General features: G+C 35.2%; 2 protein-coding genes across 4 annotated transcripts in view; one reads left to right on the top strand and one right to left on the bottom strand.

Moving 5' to 3' along the window:
- Nucleotides 1–682: 682 nt before the first annotated feature.
- The window catches only part of LOC149705071 (uncharacterized), a 31612-nt gene continuing 15180 nt past the window's right edge, over nucleotides 683–17114 (bottom strand). Inside the window, exons 1-9 of one of the 3 annotated variants that reach the window (XM_089865265.1) lie at nucleotides 7769–7909; nucleotides 7031–7239; nucleotides 4962–5097; nucleotides 3842–3975; nucleotides 3549–3756; nucleotides 3362–3430; nucleotides 2346–2482; nucleotides 1841–2078; nucleotides 683–1604 (exon numbers count right to left, since the gene is read on the bottom strand). In XM_089865265.1, the coding sequence (XP_089721391.1) occupies nucleotides 1513–1604; nucleotides 1841–2078; nucleotides 2346–2482; nucleotides 3362–3430; nucleotides 3549–3756; nucleotides 3842–3975; nucleotides 4962–5097; nucleotides 7031–7186 (1170 nt within the window). In that variant the 5' untranslated portion in view covers nucleotides 7187–7239; nucleotides 7769–7909 and the 3' untranslated portion in view covers nucleotides 683–1512. Of the gene's footprint in view, nucleotides 1605–1840; nucleotides 2079–2345; nucleotides 2483–3361; nucleotides 3431–3548; nucleotides 3757–3841; nucleotides 3976–4961; nucleotides 5098–7030; nucleotides 7240–7406; nucleotides 7739–7768; nucleotides 7910–17114 lie in introns of those variants that run through there. The other 2 variants (XM_089865266.1, XM_089865264.1) reach the window with 2 other exon arrangements.
- Nucleotides 1921–17114, top strand: part of LOC149705066 (uncharacterized) — a 62038-nt gene continuing 46844 nt past the window's right edge. Inside the window, exons 1-2 of the mRNA XM_089865644.1 lie at nucleotides 1921–2051; nucleotides 4791–4856. The gene's annotated coding sequence lies outside the window, so the exon portion shown is untranslated. The remainder of the gene's footprint in view (nucleotides 2052–4790; nucleotides 4857–17114) is intronic.

Genomic DNA, 17114 nt, shown 5'->3' with positions numbered 1-17114 from the left:
CGACTGACCAAACTGATTTTATTCCAAGGACAATAGTAGTCTATTTATAATTTGAATTTATTTATTAGTTGATACGTACATTTTACATTCAGCATTCATGATTCGTTCATTCACTCCAAAAAAAAATAATGTTTGTTTAACTAACTTGTCAAATCACCATCAATTTGTTTAATTAATTCATTATCACTTCCCTCGAATTTGCTAGAATACAATACACGCACAAGACACGGTAGCAGACTACGCCGTTGAAAATATATCAAAATAGTTCTTCCGTTTTTGCACAGATGGCGCTGGGTGTATTTGATAAAGTATACTGTTTTTAACGTTGTATATTCACTAATGATAAGGTTAAAGTCTATGGGGACGCTTCCATGTTGTGACTCTAGAGGTATATATGTTCCTATCTCTATGATTTAACCATGAGTTTATTTGGAACTTGTTCCTGTAATGTCGAGCTGTGTTTTTTGCAATTTTTCGAAGGAGAAACCTAAAATTCTGGTAATAAAATGTATTAATTTGAAAATTTCCATTCCTGTTATCATAATTTATGCTTTTAAACGCAAAGACTCGAAATTAATTGAATCCATATTATAATGAGGTGAAAAATGCCCCAACAGAGAATAGGCCTAATAGCGTCAAGTCAGACAAAGTTTAGGTAATTAGAAATCAGATTGAGCAATAATTATTGAAGAAACATATAGGTTTTATATATATTTTTACAAGATACAATATTTTTTACATAATTAATCGGCAATATTTCAAGACCTTCATGGAGTTTCGGTTTACGATATTTAGTTAGAAGTAACTGTAGAAAAATTACGTATATGTATGTAATTACGTATTAATGTAGAGTTTGCAATGTAAATTACCGACAGTGAAACAAATGGAATAGTTATTTTAAAATCATTAAGAATATTTAATTATGAATGAATGAAAGTGAAACCCAAGATTCCAACATTTCAAAACTTGAACCAAGGACTAACATACTGAGTAAATTGACAGGATTGGGAATTATTCCGTCGTAAGCAGTGTGTTTGTTCATGCTTTGAATACTTTTAAATATTTTTTTAAAAATCCAAGCATTATTTACAAATTTTGACAGTTTAATATTTAAAAACAAAATGTGCATGGCCAAAAATTTTCCATTTTAAATCGAAGGCGAATATATTTAAACAATATCACGTTTAAGTAGAAAAATCCGATTTTTTTTTTTTTTTTTTCAAAATCCATAATTTTAAATATTGAGATTACGTTAACGGTGTTAATATACACGCAACGGTGAACTTGCGTCCGTCGAATTAGTTATCACACAATTTCATGGAAATGTTTCTTTCGTTGCATGGTTTTTTATACGATTTTAAATAGTTTGTGTAATATTTAATGTTATTATTATATCTTTTTTTTTTTTTTTTTGAATTGAAAAGGGCGGTTTTTTTACAAGCGTATCTTCCAGTATGAACAATACTTTTGGAAGAATTTAATCGCGATTAAAAAAAATTATTATTAGAGTTTTTACGCATTTAGAGTTAGTGAGAGAAGCGTCCTGATAGAAATTAGAAGAAATATCACACAAACACACGATGACTCGAAACTTGATAAAGTACCTAGAAAGAAAAGCCATCGTGACTGATCATCTTTGTTAACCAATTAGCTTCCACTGTTGAAGTGTTTTAAAGAATAGAGCTATCTCAATTGTGACCTTAGTCACGTGCTACCTTTCGCGTGGCTACCCATATTTGATACTATATGGTTTATTAGCATGGGTGACGTCACATGAGTTAGCTCTTTTGTTTGGTTTTGCCCATTGATTTCGCGCCCCTTAACCCTAAATCGAACTTACCGGCTTTGCTACTATGAGCCGAAACTAAGAGACCGGGTTGCTGATGAAACCCATTTCTAATTAACTGTTCACTGTTCATAGTGCGAACGACTTCCGTCATGGATGCTTGGCATTTCAGTCTCATTTGCTTTCTCGTGAAATGCTCCTTCCTAACGAAGAAACTGAGGCCCAACGTCGAGGATTCGTACCCATCATGATATACGTTCGATAGGTAATATATCAGATACTTTGAATCAACCTGGAAACAAAAATTTCTCGCGTTAACTTCGGGGCATCGTAGTAGCTCTGACATTTTAATCCCTCTATAGTGAAACTAAATGTCACAAGCAGACCCTATTTGCATTTAACCTTTAGATAATTGAATTTAATATCGCTCTTAATGAAGTTGAGTTTTTATTTTTTGTTGTTGCATTACGAATTTACGAGGGCTCGCTCTATAATGAATTTTTCCGCGTGGTGGATGGATGGGGTGGTGGTACAAAGTAAAGTGCGCGATTATACTTACGGGCTTTTGGTTAATTAACCACTGCAATTGAGCGGCGGGTTTTGTGGGCGGTGATGTGCAGTTGACATCCACGTGATCTCCAACCTCGTACGCGTATTGATGTCGCCCGGAAATGGTTGGACCGTCGCTTCGGTAACCTAAAGCGAAAAAACAAGTTGGGAAAGCAAACTTAAAAACCCCGCCTTTTATCGAAACTTGAAACAGTGGGATCTTCCCCCATTAAGATATGTTCCATTTAAGTTTGTGACTGGTTACAAACTGGAGCTAGTCATGAAGTGATTGAAGTAGGCAACGCTTAGGAAGATGGACAGCACAATTATCCACCGAGTGTAGTAGTTAAATTCTCGCTTATCGTTCTCGAACTAGCTCGAGCTGTAAGTCTCTAGCATTACGAAGTATAGTTAGTGTCATACTTATGGAAGAACATTTCTTATAAACTTTTGCCCCATTGTTAGGTCAGACTAGATTAGGTTAAGTTCAATGGGAGGGCCAGGTCTCCATCTTATCGCTACTACAAAAGGATATGTCAGAGACGTTCAAACGATGAGTCTAATAAAGCTGTGAACCTTAATATTTTTAAGGGTTTTAAAATGTACGCTAGGTTGAACTTGTTTTAAAACAGATGGAATAGACAAGCCCTTCGTACAGGGCTGGCAAATACTATCTATACGCTATTCTTTATACGGGGGAAAACTCACCCCAAAAGGCGCATTAAATAGTTCTATCGGGGTTTGCTCACCCCTTTTTGATACATAGACGATGGCGCCAGCTGGGCGACGAACTGGGTACATCCCCTTATTCTAAAGTAAAATACGGCTCTCCACTCCACAAAACAATCGAGTTCACGAGCCATAAACCCCCGTTTTCTAGGCCTACTTAACGACACTATTAATTGAGTGGTTAGACTATAACATACGGTAAGCCTTAAGCGAGACAAAAGAAAAAGGTTAAACTAATTTTTAAAAGCCACGCAGAAATAATAAATTTTGTATCGATTTTTTATTTTAACCGCTTACCGTTTTCAGTGGTGTTCAATTTTGTGAAATCCATCGTTTGATAACCGTAGACATGTTTTTGATAGATATCTATTTACATTGGAAACACATAAATGGCAAATAAATACACATACAGTTAATTTGGTGGAATAAATGTTCGTTTGCGATAATTTTAACGAAATTTAAAAAGTGTTGATGAATTTAATACCCGGTGCTTCGGTGTTAAGTTTTTCATTGAATATTATCTCTTGACTTCCTTTGGCATGAGCCTGCGAATAAATAGCGCTACATCGTATTGTCAGGGGACCATTTTTGAACTGACCCGGTTCGATTGTGAAGGAAATTTTTTTCAAAGTACTTTGCAAGTTATCCGGATATGGCACCGCTATTGTGCGACTTTGAGACTCTTTCGGAGCCTTCTCGTTAAATATATAGTATAAATTACATTACAAATAATTAACGGATATGTTAGTTTCTTACCCAATTAACAAAAAACCCTACCTCGATACCATTTATGAACCAGCCGAGGTCGGGCGGTGGTTTAGCCGGACCGGAAGTACACGTTAAGTTGACCATATCGCCTACTTTGTACCCTTCTTCTATTCCAATGATTTTGGGATTGTCCTTTGGTAGAACTATAAAAGTAAATGGTAAATAATAATTAGTGAAATACTTTTAAATTAAATTGAAGGTGAACCCCACAATACTATAGATTCTAAATAATATTCGTTTCACTGTCAGCATTGGTTTTATAATTAGTAGAATAATCAATTAAAAATGACTCAATTCTTCTCTTTTTAATTTGTAAACCACACCATTTAATACGCGTTTGAACATCTGGGTCTACTAGAATGGCTGTGCTGGATACTTAATAGCCCAATTTAAAATTAGAAAAAAAGAAAAAAAAATATTTCATACGCTTGTGAAAGAGAATTCTAAATTCAGACTACGAAATTTATTGATTTAGTTCGAAAAACAATCTCTTGGTAATCCTTTTTTGTTTTTTCTTTTGCTTTGGGGGGCGTTTAGAAATATCTGCAAAACGAAGGGAATTTTTGTGTCTGGTACAAATGATTCTATTCTTAGTGAATAAATCATTGTGGTTTCTCTTCCAAAGCCAAAGAGGATGAATGAAATTGGAAAGGCACAAACCCCCATTGCATCTGACACTGTATTAATTGCTTTTTGTCTCCCGAAAATTATATTCATTTTTTTTTCGTTCTCCTTAAACGTTTTGACAATTGAAATTAAGCTAGAAACGCGATTGGACTATTAATTAAAAGCCTAATTAATTAGTAAATTAATAACGGAATTCGCAAAAATCATTTTCAGACTGAAAACATCATTTACAATTAATTATTTATAGAAATTTTCCGAATCTGAAAACAATAAACAATATTCTATAATTATTTTAATCAGATTGTAAATTAAATAAAATGTATTTTTTCAGGTCACATGATGTGATTTTATAATTCAATGCGGAATAATTCCTAATGATCGCATCGATCGGTGCTAGGTGAGTCTATCATGTTTTATTTAATTTGGTGATGGTTGTGGTGATTTTGCGTGTATTACGTTTGTGGTTTTTCAACCAATGGGAGGAGAGGGAATATAATATTACCATGAATATAGAGTTGTTCTTCTTTTCGTACTGTTTGAAATGTTGGAGCTTCGGCTGATACTTCGCACCTGTACGTTCCTTCGCTGCTCAAATTAGTTTTCATTAACTGTACGTTACCTCCGTATGATGTTTGTTTCTAAATAATGTACAAGGAAACGATATAGTTAGTATAATTGAACTGAACTGAATTGAATCGATAGAAAGATATGCATTTTTTTCGAAAAATGCTTTCGGTATTACTTATAGGTAAACAAATTTAATTGACTTGATCCTTTCCTAAACTTGAAGAAATTTCTTTTCTTTTATCGCTACCCAATTAGTGGATATTTTAATTAATTTTTAATTGGTTTTTTTCTTCAATTAAGACCAATTAATATTCTTTGAAGTTTTCAATGTTGGAATAATTATAAGATGCGGGGCTAGACTTTAAATACCTCGGGGTCAAGAACCGTGGATCATGTAAAATCGGGAAGACATAGAATCGACACCTGGAATATTTATGGTCTAACTAATTAGATTTAAAAAATATATATGCCTTAGGATATTAGCTTTGTTGACGCTAACTTTTAACAAGTTTGGTTACTTATGGTGGTCCCTCTTTGTATTATCATACATTTCGAGGTTATTGTTTTCCGCAATGTTTGGGTGCGTTTTTAAAATTGTAAATTTTTATTATTAAATTTGGCTTTCTCCAAACGATAGAGCCGATGCGAGACCGCGTTTCTTTCTCACAGCCTAGTCCAGTCTACGTCTCGTGACGTCCCAATGGGAACCCGGGTACCCCTTTGGCCCTCTAGCTGCCTAACATATTGTTTTTATTATTTTCCAACAGTTTTTTCCTATTATTTCTTTTTTCCTTTCGGTCGAATTTCGGGTAACTCTAAAGTTTCATACGGTTTGCATTTTTATTTTATTTCACGCCTTTGATAAAATATTTCAAGCCGAATTGACAGCGTTGTTTATGGCGGTATTCATTTAGAAATATATTAATGTAAAGTTTAAAAGAAGAAAATCACGTAGAGAAAAGTTTTAAACATAGATGGCGCCTCTGTCTCAATAGGCCCTTATGGTAGACCCATACTTATACGTTATCGGGTTAAATTAATTTACCAGCTCCGCGTTTATACTTTGAGAAACTTTGGATATAACTTCGGGTTAGTTTAATCAAAGGATTAAATGAGAAAAGGCCGTATTTATCACGGTTATATGAATGCTTGAAACAAAAGAGAATATCTTCTTATTCTATGGGCCTTTATAGAACCATGTGTCATGCCTTTCAGCCATGGTTTACTCTCGAGTGTGAAAAGGCTTTTCGTTTCTTTTTTAAAAAAAATAATATCAAGGGATCGAAAAACGTCGAGCAAGCAAACTTTGTGTGAAATTCCTCTTTCTTATTACTGTCTTTCGTATAATATTTTTACCAAACGATATATTTTTCTCAATTCTGACTTAGAATTTTTATTCTTAAAGAAAGAACTAGAGACGAGAATAATTTTGCTTCCAACCTCAAATTCAAAAACCTGATAAGGGAAATTTCATACTTTTAAGAACTTAAATTTAAAAGATAGACGTAAATATACATTTTTCTTGCATTTTTATCTGGTCTGGCTAGCTTGTAAAATGTAGTCAAATTAAGGATTTTTCCTAACTATAAAAGTCTTGTTTAATATTCTAAAATGTTTTAATATAATCATAAGTTTGTAAGATATGTTCATTCCATAAGTTTGTCACTGGTTACAAACTGGAGCTTGTCATATAGTGACTTAGGTCATAGATTCGAGGTAAAACGACGCCTGGTGAGGCGCTGTCAAAGGGGGCTTAGTACAGACTAAATAGGACTTCATGGACTGCTAGATTAACCACCGAGTATAGGACTTCAATTCTCGCTTGTCGTTCTCCTCGAACTAGCTCGAGCTGTAAGTCTCCAGCATTACGAAGAATAGGTAGCGTCATACTTATGGAAGGAACATATCTTATAAACTTTTGATATAATCTTGGAAATAACTGCGCCACATTTTTCCGCTTTTAATTTTTACGCTAAATAAGTAGAAGGGATTAAAGTTACTTACGTTTATGAGTATGCCGGGCATAAGATAGGGTCTGACAGACGGGAAACTACTGGGAATGTATCTGTAGAATTCGACGTCGTTTTTGTACCACTTTACGGCGTAGAGTTCATCCCCTTCAAGGTCGTAAGTGCAATTAAGCCAAACTGATTCGTCCATTACGGCTACGGATGGAGTTATCTCCACTCGGACCAAACGTATTCCCAGGACGGCTTTAAAGGTTCGAGAAAACACGGACAAAATAATGATCAATTTCGTTACTTAAACGCCAACAAAACACAACAGTCGGGACTATAATCTCCGTAACGGAAGGGTCAATCCCCAGTTGAACCCTCCCTTTTAAACTTTAACCTTTTAGTTTTACCCAACTTGTACGTACGCTTTAGTCGACCAACGATTTGAGGTTGGTTCCTCGCTTTTCTTTTTCGGACATTCTCTAGATTCTAAACTTCTTTCAAGGGGATAGTTTGTCCTTGTTTCCTTCGATTCCCAATTGGTTTATTAATCAAGAATTTCCGAAAAATACAAGAACCCCTTTTAAAATCCGAATTTAGCCCTAAATAAACTCTACCGCTAAGGGTTAGTAACTTATCTGGCAGCCATTTTCCACTATGGCCGTTTATATCAAGAAAAAACTAACTTAGTTAACGTATAGTGCTTAAAATTTAAAAAATCACTTCCACAGAAAACTTACATAACATGAGTCAAGTGTATATTAGAAAGGATTCGTATATACGTTACCATAATTTTATAAGATATGTTCCATAAGTATGACACTACCTATACTTCGTAATGCTAGAGACAGTTCGAGAACGACAAGCGAGAATTGAAGTACTCCCCTCGGTTAATTTTGCAGGGCTTCCACATCTAGTCCTATTTAGTCTGTATGTACTAAGCCTTTGATAGCGCCTCACCAGGCGTCGCTTATCTCGAATCTATGACCTACCTCCCTCACTTCATGACAAGCTCTCAGTAATCCGTGATAAACTTATGGAACATATCTTATCAATTTATGATTTCACAAATAAATTCATACAACAGCAAAGCTTATTGAACCTTAATATTTTAAAAACATTGATAGTGAGTCATTTATTTCTGTAAGAGAGTTGTTCTTTTTTTTTAAGAGTTACAAAAGTCTAAAAAGCACGACGTTTATACGGGCTATTTGGTAAAAACTTCAAGTTGGAAATATCAGAAAAACCATGTCGAACGGCCGGAAGCCAGCATTTTTCTGGTTGCCTAACTTCTCCCAGAGAGCGGCTATAGTCTTTAAAGCGCTTTAGCCCTCCATAAGATCTATATAACTTCTTGGTTTATAAATACAGTTCTGAACGCTGGATTTAGCAACCTCGTCGTTAAAGTCCCGCGGCTATCCGGGAAGCCACTTTCAAAGGAGAGAGAGAGAGAGACTAAGGAGACCCCGCTGTCTTATAGTTCTCATTGTTACTTGATTTAAATGGTTTGGGAATCTAACTATCCCGCCTTCTTTAAAGTATGCTCAAACGTTAAGCAAAGATCAGCGGCCACCCGAAATGTAACCGTAACTTTCTGATCCTTTAACGACCTTAAAATCCAACTGATTTTGTACTCCATTTCATTATAACCTAAATGAAAGGCGAGTAACCATTTCTTCAAAGATCAATGAATCTATAAGATATTTTCAAACAAAACTGAACTGGCGATCTTCCGAACAAATCGATAGAAAAGTATCGTCATTAGACAAACCTTTAGAAAAGAGAAAGCCGCTGAAAAACTTTATCCCAAACACAGAAGCTATATAGTGATTTGTAGCTTTTAAATAGATAAAGTTTAATATAGGAAAACTGCCAATGATACAGTAGGGTTTAGTACATTCTGAGAATGTAAACCGCGGTAAATCGAAAAATCTGTTTCTTTATGATCGAACATGGTTGTTTTTTTTTTCCTCTCAGCTGATCTGTTCTTCAGTAGACAAAAAAAGGCTTACGGTTGTATAACAAGTAACAACCCACCATTATTGGTAGAGAACGAGATACTAAAAGAGTAAGAATTATAATTGAAAACAGAATGCCGACGGAAGAAATCGGTATGGTATATTGCAGACTCGTGAAAAAAAATATTGGTAAAATTAAAAGTAAGCAATTCTGCTTTAGTTTTCACTAGTCAATTATCGTTAAAGGGTAATTATGGATAATATAAAATGACAGTATGACATGTTAGATTTTTGCTAAAGGATTACAGAAGAACCATAGAATCCTAGAAAATAAATGTCAGAATGGTAAAATCAAATTTCGTCCGTTCCTCTCGGTGCGCGTATCTGAGTCCCATTGCGATCGTTTCAATGCTAGTACTCCTTTTATACGGGACCAAGCAAGTTGTACTTGTGAGCGGCGGTACAGTTTCTCCCGTACAGGTTGCCTTATACAGTAATGAAGATTTATTTTCTATCGAGCAAGTCGGGAATGGCCTTTGTTTATACTTATACACCTTACATTTCCAAGGAATGGTTCCGGGTTTAATGTTCTCTAAAACTAATGAGGTCAAAGGTCATCACTATCGTGTTAGGTAAAAGTGGATTTTAATACAAATTTTGCGTACTTTAAAAGGCATTTTAATGATTTGTTTTTGGTAGCACAAATGTTTATAACTGGATCTTAGGAGACTATTGCTAAATGTTTCATGGAATTTCGTATAACTGTTTTTAAACTAAGAATCCCGAAACACTTTGATGTTTAAAGCCGAAAGTTTGGCGTTCATTACAATGTAATTTATTAAATCGTAATCGCTAATTCTTGAGAAGTCTTTGTAATTTATCTCTGAAAAGAGAATTCGTCAACTCTTTTAACTTATTTTGAATAATGCAAGGGTTAAGTAAAAGGCCAAAAACTTGGGACCTCTCTCTCGCTGTGTAGGCGTTGTTCTGTGCGCTTTCTACTTATTATTATTCTTCTTACTTTTTATTTTTTGTTAATCTTTCTTTTGGTTTTCCTTTCAAGATGGTGGAGTTATATAGCCACGATGAATGAGCTGTTAAGGGGATCAAATACAGGCCTTTTATCCTAGACCCCTTTTCGTCAAGGGACAGAGTTAGGGTTGGGGGAAAATGTTATTAATATACGTTCTAGCAACCCATTGTTATCCCTAGCGTAAAACACTGAGACGGAATGAGCTAAGCCTAACGTCTAACCCAAAACGAAAAGAGAGAATGAAGTATACTGTCCGTAGAATTAACAGTTTAGCGATATACCTAACCCAACCGAGGTCGTCCCATTTCATAGTCTCTTTAAACGAGAAACTTTGAAAGTAGTGACTTTAGGGTTTTCCCGCGCAAAAACTTAAATAATAGTGAGTTATAAGTTTTTTTACTTTTTTGCTACACTCTGCTACAGTATTAAGCCCATAAAGTAGCCAACGTGTTTCTAACGTTACAGCATTCAAAGTTACATTGCGTAACGTGAATAAATTTTGATACGTCTCCGTCCCCATGAACTAATACAGTGAAACGTATAATGCTTAAGTCTCAAAGGCTTACTCGTAGCCTTCCCATCTATTGTATCTAGTTGGATGGACGTTTTATAAAGCGGAGTTCGTATCGAAATGACACCCATTACAATTTTTGTATAGAACTTTACGTGTTCAAATGCGGGGAGCTGCTATTGGCCGTTAAAATAACGGGGCCTTTTTATACCCATTATATTTAATAGGAAATTATTGCCCTATTTTTTGTTCACTTATATAAACTTATAGCTCTATCAATGCTTTATTGCTATAATTAATGAATTTATGCTAAAAGCGTCTATTTTGTTCTTTCATTTGGAGACCATTATACTTAACTATAATCAAGAGTCGATTGCGTCTAGTACTTACTCTTTTTTTTTCTTAGAGACTTCCCAATAAATCAGAAGTCGGTCAATATTTACTTTATCTTTACTTAACCATATAGTGCGTAAGTATGGGTCTGCCGTAGGGGCTTTTTGTATGGAAATTAAAGAGACTGTTGCGCCACCTATGTCGAAATGTTTCTTCGATCTCCTAAAAAAATAGATTTTCCTCCTCTTATTCAAGTCGGGCTACGTGTAATTTGATAGAGATCGCAGTAGGCTATCATGGGTTTTGTTTCCACCCAAAACCGCCACCAGATGACGCCTCTTTAAGAAAAATATGCCACCACTAAACGCTCCTCTACACGTGATTGGATGCGGGCTCGTGGTTTTCAATATAATTTTACAGTAGCTTGCACTACCATGTTATATAAGTACAGCTACCTTTTATTTGATAATTAATTTTAATATTCCGGTACCGTAACTCTTTTTCGTAATTAATGCAATTCGCGAATGCTAGCAGCCAGCAGCATCATCAGCGGCTTCATTTTAACCTCGCACTGTCATTAAGTGAACCCTATACGATATATATGACTTCGCATTGCTTGCCTGCCTCTGTGCTAGCTCGGAAAAAGCTGAGTAAATTAAGAAAGAAATTGAAAAAAAAAAAAAGAAATTCCGTTTATTTTTTTCTTTCTTTCTCTCTTCTTCATTCTTTATATCAGTTAATTTGAAGTGAACTAAAATCCATTAAAGCTCGAGGGAGATGTATTCCTTTTAATAGCGTCAGATATTACAAGTGAAGGAATCTAGATATACTAACAAAAGTAACATGAATTTGATAAGTAAACGTTAAATTACAAAGAAATTGGCTTGTACAATCTCAGTCATTCGTCTATGCTACCAAAATGTGACTTCAATGTCTTTACATATATTACATTTAAAATTAAATTACTATTTGAATTTATTTTAATATTATTTTTGCCAAGATTTAAATCACATCAAAACTTCATTATAGGCGAAATTAAACGCTATATTATCCCATTAAAATAGTTTTAGACTTACTTATATTTTCTCACGTTATTTATGATGTTACGCGTATTGATTTCAAATTAAGCAAAGGCGCTAGAATACAGTTCGCGCATCTCAAACCTTAGTTACTCGATTTAAATGGTTTTGTAAGAATATTTTCGCTCGGAAATACGTAGTTTAATATCAATGTTTTTCCCAGTAGCGAAACAATTACGACATTCGCTGATTCAAATAATTAACCATTTGTTCGAATAACTCTGATTTAACAACGCGTTTAAATTTCTCTCATCAGTATCGTTTATAGGCTATTTTAATTTAAACAAGGCGCGTGATGGTGGCAATGCCTTTGTACCTTTATCCGATTTACTAATATGGTAACCTTATCAAATACGGGCGTTGTTTGCGAATAGAAAGGGTCTTATCTTTAAAGGCAGCTCATTATGAACAAATAGGTATACACGTTACGGATTATTCCCTTACGTGTTAACGCGTAACGGCATTCCGCCAAATGATTCTTGTTTAAGCGTAATAATTAAAACGGTTAATGTCAACTCGGGAGCGCTCATTTTCATAAACGCCTATATTTCCCTTTTCTCTCGAACTGAAATTCAAATTGACTATATTTGAAGTCTAATACAAATTCATTTCAGACAACTGCGTAGACCAGTTATAACTTAACCCTATATCGTATAAGTATCGGTCTACCATAAGGGTTTTTCTACGGGGAAAAATTATTGAGAGTGCAGCGCCATCTATGTTTAAAAGTTCGTAGCTCAAAAATAGATTAATGGCCTACTGTGATTCTTTCTTCGAGAGAGGCGTGGATCATAGTAGGCTATGTTTTATTAAAGGCAAATTTACCGCTACCAGACGTCCTCTACACTTTTGTAAAATCTAGAAAATGTAGAATTATTTATATATGTAGAATTATAAAAACTGTGACGTAATATTATAGTAGAGTGATCACTAATAGGTCGACCAAAGACGCAAGAGATAAAGAAATTAAATCGAATCATACTGGGCACTTTATCCATCCCAATGTTTAGCTCACTGTCTGTTAATTCCATTTGTCTCTGATCCAATATAGTTCCCCAACCTTGGTTGGTGGTTAAGATAACCGTATACAGCTTTAATTAAATCTAATTATTTTCGTCGTTAAAGCTATACTTAAACACTTTAAGTATGCAACGCGTATAACCCTAATCCCATCTCGAGTTTAATTAGTTCGGAATAGGTTTATTGTATATCGCAAACTCCGCGTGAGACCCTGGAATTAAAATTTTATTTTTGGCTTGCAAGGACAAGTTAGGGTATACAGTGTGTGTGTGTGTGAAATTAATGGTTGACCCTAATTGGCCCTAAATTATACTCGGGTTGTCCCTTAAGTATGTATATTCGAAAACCCTTACTGTATAACGCCTGCAGTTAATTTCTTTTAACTAATATATTGTCATATTCTTATTAAAAAAAAAAAGACTTCTGGAAAGTTTTTGTATGAAGATACGCCATGCTGACCTTCTTACATTTTAAGGTGAATTAATCTTCACAATTTTTATGGTTCGTTTAAATAACGAGTTATATTAATTTCCAACGGGGGGAGAGAAGTGTCGTCTGCTTCATAAAGGGCTACGACCTAGCATCCGGTGGTCTCATAAGTTTATAATATACGTTCATAAGTATGACGCTACCTATGCATCGTAATGCTAGAGACTTACAGCTCGAGCTATAGTTCGAGAACGACAACCGAGAGTCAATTTAAGAAATTTTCTTCTAAATCATTAATTAAGATAATTTAACAAAGCCACTAATTAACTTACACTAATTTATTAACTTTCCATTTATATATCTGGGAATTAATTATTGAAACTTATATAACGGTTAATAATGGTTGAATTATTATCCCAGGATAATTTCAAACATTGTTAATTCCAATTTCTATAGATCGACACGTTCGAATTACGTTAACAGGCTTATAGATTAGAACTTGATTAAAGTTATTTCCATTCGCTATAATACCAATAATGGATTCCTAGAATAAGCCATTCCAGACCTACATCGAAAATTCGAATGCCTTAGAGAAAACTGGAGAGTATTCGAATTTTCATGACAGTTTCTTCAAGTTCAATTTAAAATAAATATCTTTTTTTTTATTTATTATTTTGTTCAGTAACGAAATACTGTTTTCTTACAAATTTGTTTATTCAAAATAAGCAGAAATGAATAACGCTTCTTTTAAGAAATTGAATATTGTAGTTCATAATTTAAATTTTATTATTTTAAGTTTGACACAAAATAATATTAATATCGAAACAGTATACCTAATTTTTCTAAATTCATTCTTTTGAACTGTAAATCTTTTTTCAATTTTGATGATTTCGTTATTTCGAATTTCAAAAAATTCGTGCATCGCGTTCCTCCTTGACTGTCCTTGTACTCCTTAATGCGTTTTGATAATTTAGCCATGCAGAAAAAGTATTTGATTGAGTTTTAAGAGGTTCCATTCTCTATACTGACAATATTACCCTCGTTATCCGCAGTTGAGAAGCTAGAAAACTTTATCATATCATATATAAAAAGATGAAATAATAAAATAAAAAAGGGAAAACAAGGTAATGACAAAGGTTCGTGCCCGGGTCTTGAGGCACGTCGTTAAAACAAAGGAAAATGTCGCCCGCCGCTATAGAAAAGACGCCAGCCAAAATAAGGAAGGTTTTTCGCAAAGAAAAATTATATCAAGAGCGTACGTACGTACGCGTGCTAGCTAGCCCGGGACAAAACGTGCTAATGCTCGGGTCATCTTCACCGAGGCTTAAAGGATGTCAAACTTGTTAGGCCTTCGGTGACGCCATTGTCACAAACACTTCCTATCTATAAAAAAACATTGTACAATGCACTCGTAAAGCCCAAACTGTATTACATTAAAATACGCGGAATTCAAAATTGAAACCAAGGCTTATCCGCAAATTTTTCCATTTGTTAGCGTTCCCCTATCATAAGTTTATAAGATATGTTCCATAAGTATACTCTAATGCTAGAGACTTACAGCTCGAGCTAGTTCTGGGAGAACGACAAGCTAGAATTGCGACTACACTCGGTTAATTTTGCAGTCCATCTTCGTATATTTAGTCTGTACTAAGCCTTTGACAACAGCGCCTCACCAGGCGTCGCTTTACCTCGAATCTATGATCTACCTCACTCACTTCAAAATTACAAGCTCCAGTTTGTAACCAGAATTAACAAACTTATGGAAAATATCTTATGAACTTCTGCCGAATGCTACCTTGGCACCACGATGTCCTTAGAAATCCTCAAGAGTTAATACTTAAGAGACCCTAACCCAATTTATTTTCGGCAAAATTCGGTCCTAGCCGTGAAGATTCGTCCGGGATCACTTTAGTCACTCGGGACACGGCGACCCCCGACATGGTAGCCATATTAACTTATTCTGTAGCATCCGTCCACCGCACCTTTCCTCCCAGTGTTTTATGATAAGTTACCGAGTAGGTTACGCCCCTAGTTACGAGTCCATTGTAAATATTTACACCCACCAACCAGAGAGGGCGCGTCGTTGTTTTTACGTTAAGTAATGAACTTTTTTTCCGGGGACCGACTAGCTTCTTTCTATCGAGAAGTATTCCATTTTCTTTGTTTTACGAATGGAAGGACGAGCCTAATCTTAATTAGTAGTACAGGGAAATCTCCTTATTTAGGCTGCAATCTTGTTTTGTTCGCTCTTTCTTATCTAGTATACTGTGTGTGTGCATTTACATTAAATACAGCACGCATGCGCCAGATCTCTCCGTTCCTCGTAATTCTAATTTCTGAAAGAGTCCGTCCGGATAATTGTTCTCATTTCTAAACTAATCCCAAATTCTTCTTATTTTTTTGTTAGAATTAGTAATGGTTAAGCTATGAAGGAATTTAAACAAGTATAGAGCGAACGATAATTAGAATGGACAAACTCAATAGGGCTATTTAAACGATATAATTGTTCTCTTTCAAACGGTACTAAATTCTCGCGCCAATCTTCAATCATGTCTCGAGATGTTTACTTTGTAAAACTATTAATTTTTGATCCCTCGTGTCACAGGAGTCAGAATGTGGAACAACTCTGTCAGAATTCTTTAAATTAAAATATGTGTATTACCTAACCATCTATGTCAAATAGCTATAGTAAACTATAGCTAATCATTATATTTACAAATGCCCGCATTGATTAGGTAAATTTGTTTTGGGCCAAAAATCCCTGGTAGAGAATTTCAATGCTTAGGTTAGTAAACTCGTCACTCAATAAATTGAATGCAACCAATGGAAACAAATATTTGGGGTGGTAAATGTCTTTAAAGGGAAGATAGGCTTTCCTTTGAAAGAGAGGTAAACAAACCGGACCCGCGTACCAGCACTTCAAAGAGCCTCCTATGTCTAAATACGAAATGAGTTCACGAGAAGAGCTTACACTAAGAGAATTTCTTTATCCCGAAGTGAGAGGTTGACTTAATTCGAAGTCGAATACTTTGAAATATCATTATCAAAGAACGTGGTTACATTTTCACCTGATTTTTAGTAGGTTCAGCAAATTCAACAAATTTTGAATCGGAGTTGGATCCCACAATTTACTATATTCAACTACTTGGAGAAAAAAAACAGCTCCGCCTGGTTACCGTAGTAAAGTAAAAGCAAATGGACGACTTTACCTTACGGTTCATCATAACCCTATATTACTCTTCATAAGTATGGGTTGTGTCCCTGCACCCTTTTGGGTAAAGGATGCGCGCTCTTAGAGAGTATTCTCTGGACAAATACTTACGGAGAGCATAACGGGGTTATCTATAAAAGGTTAGGGATACGGCGTAAACCAGGTGTCGAGCAAAATGAGTCAGAAAACTTTGAGAGCGTAACGGGGATGATCGGACCCGGGCGCGTCACGTCACGCCTGAGAGACGAGTTACGGTTATATTACTAGTACCAAAGTAGAACTAGAGGTGGGTATGGTGCTGTTTCGTGTATGATGGAAAAGTAGCTTATATCATTATATCACGCCGTGGATTATGGCCCGGGTTTGCCTGGTCAGACTGCTGGGCTCCTAAAACTAATTTTCGGTAGGTTCTAATAAGGCACGTTCGCACTACAACCTCTTTGCTACCACGAAACATTGGTATTAACGTTTTCCAAGCAGCTAAGACGTTAGGAACATCCAAATTATCAATGTTATTTGGAAATTTACTAATTTTAAGTTACCTTCAATGTCCGTATTG

The sequence above is a fragment of the Phalangium opilio genome, unplaced genomic scaffold (assembly GCF_054372755.1).
Source record: "Phalangium opilio isolate 3A_F unplaced genomic scaffold, DU_Popi_V2 ptg000014l_1, whole genome shotgun sequence".
NCBI classification, from domain to species: domain Eukaryota; kingdom Metazoa; phylum Arthropoda; class Arachnida; order Opiliones; family Phalangiidae; genus Phalangium; species Phalangium opilio.
The sequence above is the reverse complement of the archived record's forward strand: the minus strand, read 5'-3'. Positions and strand labels throughout refer to the sequence as shown.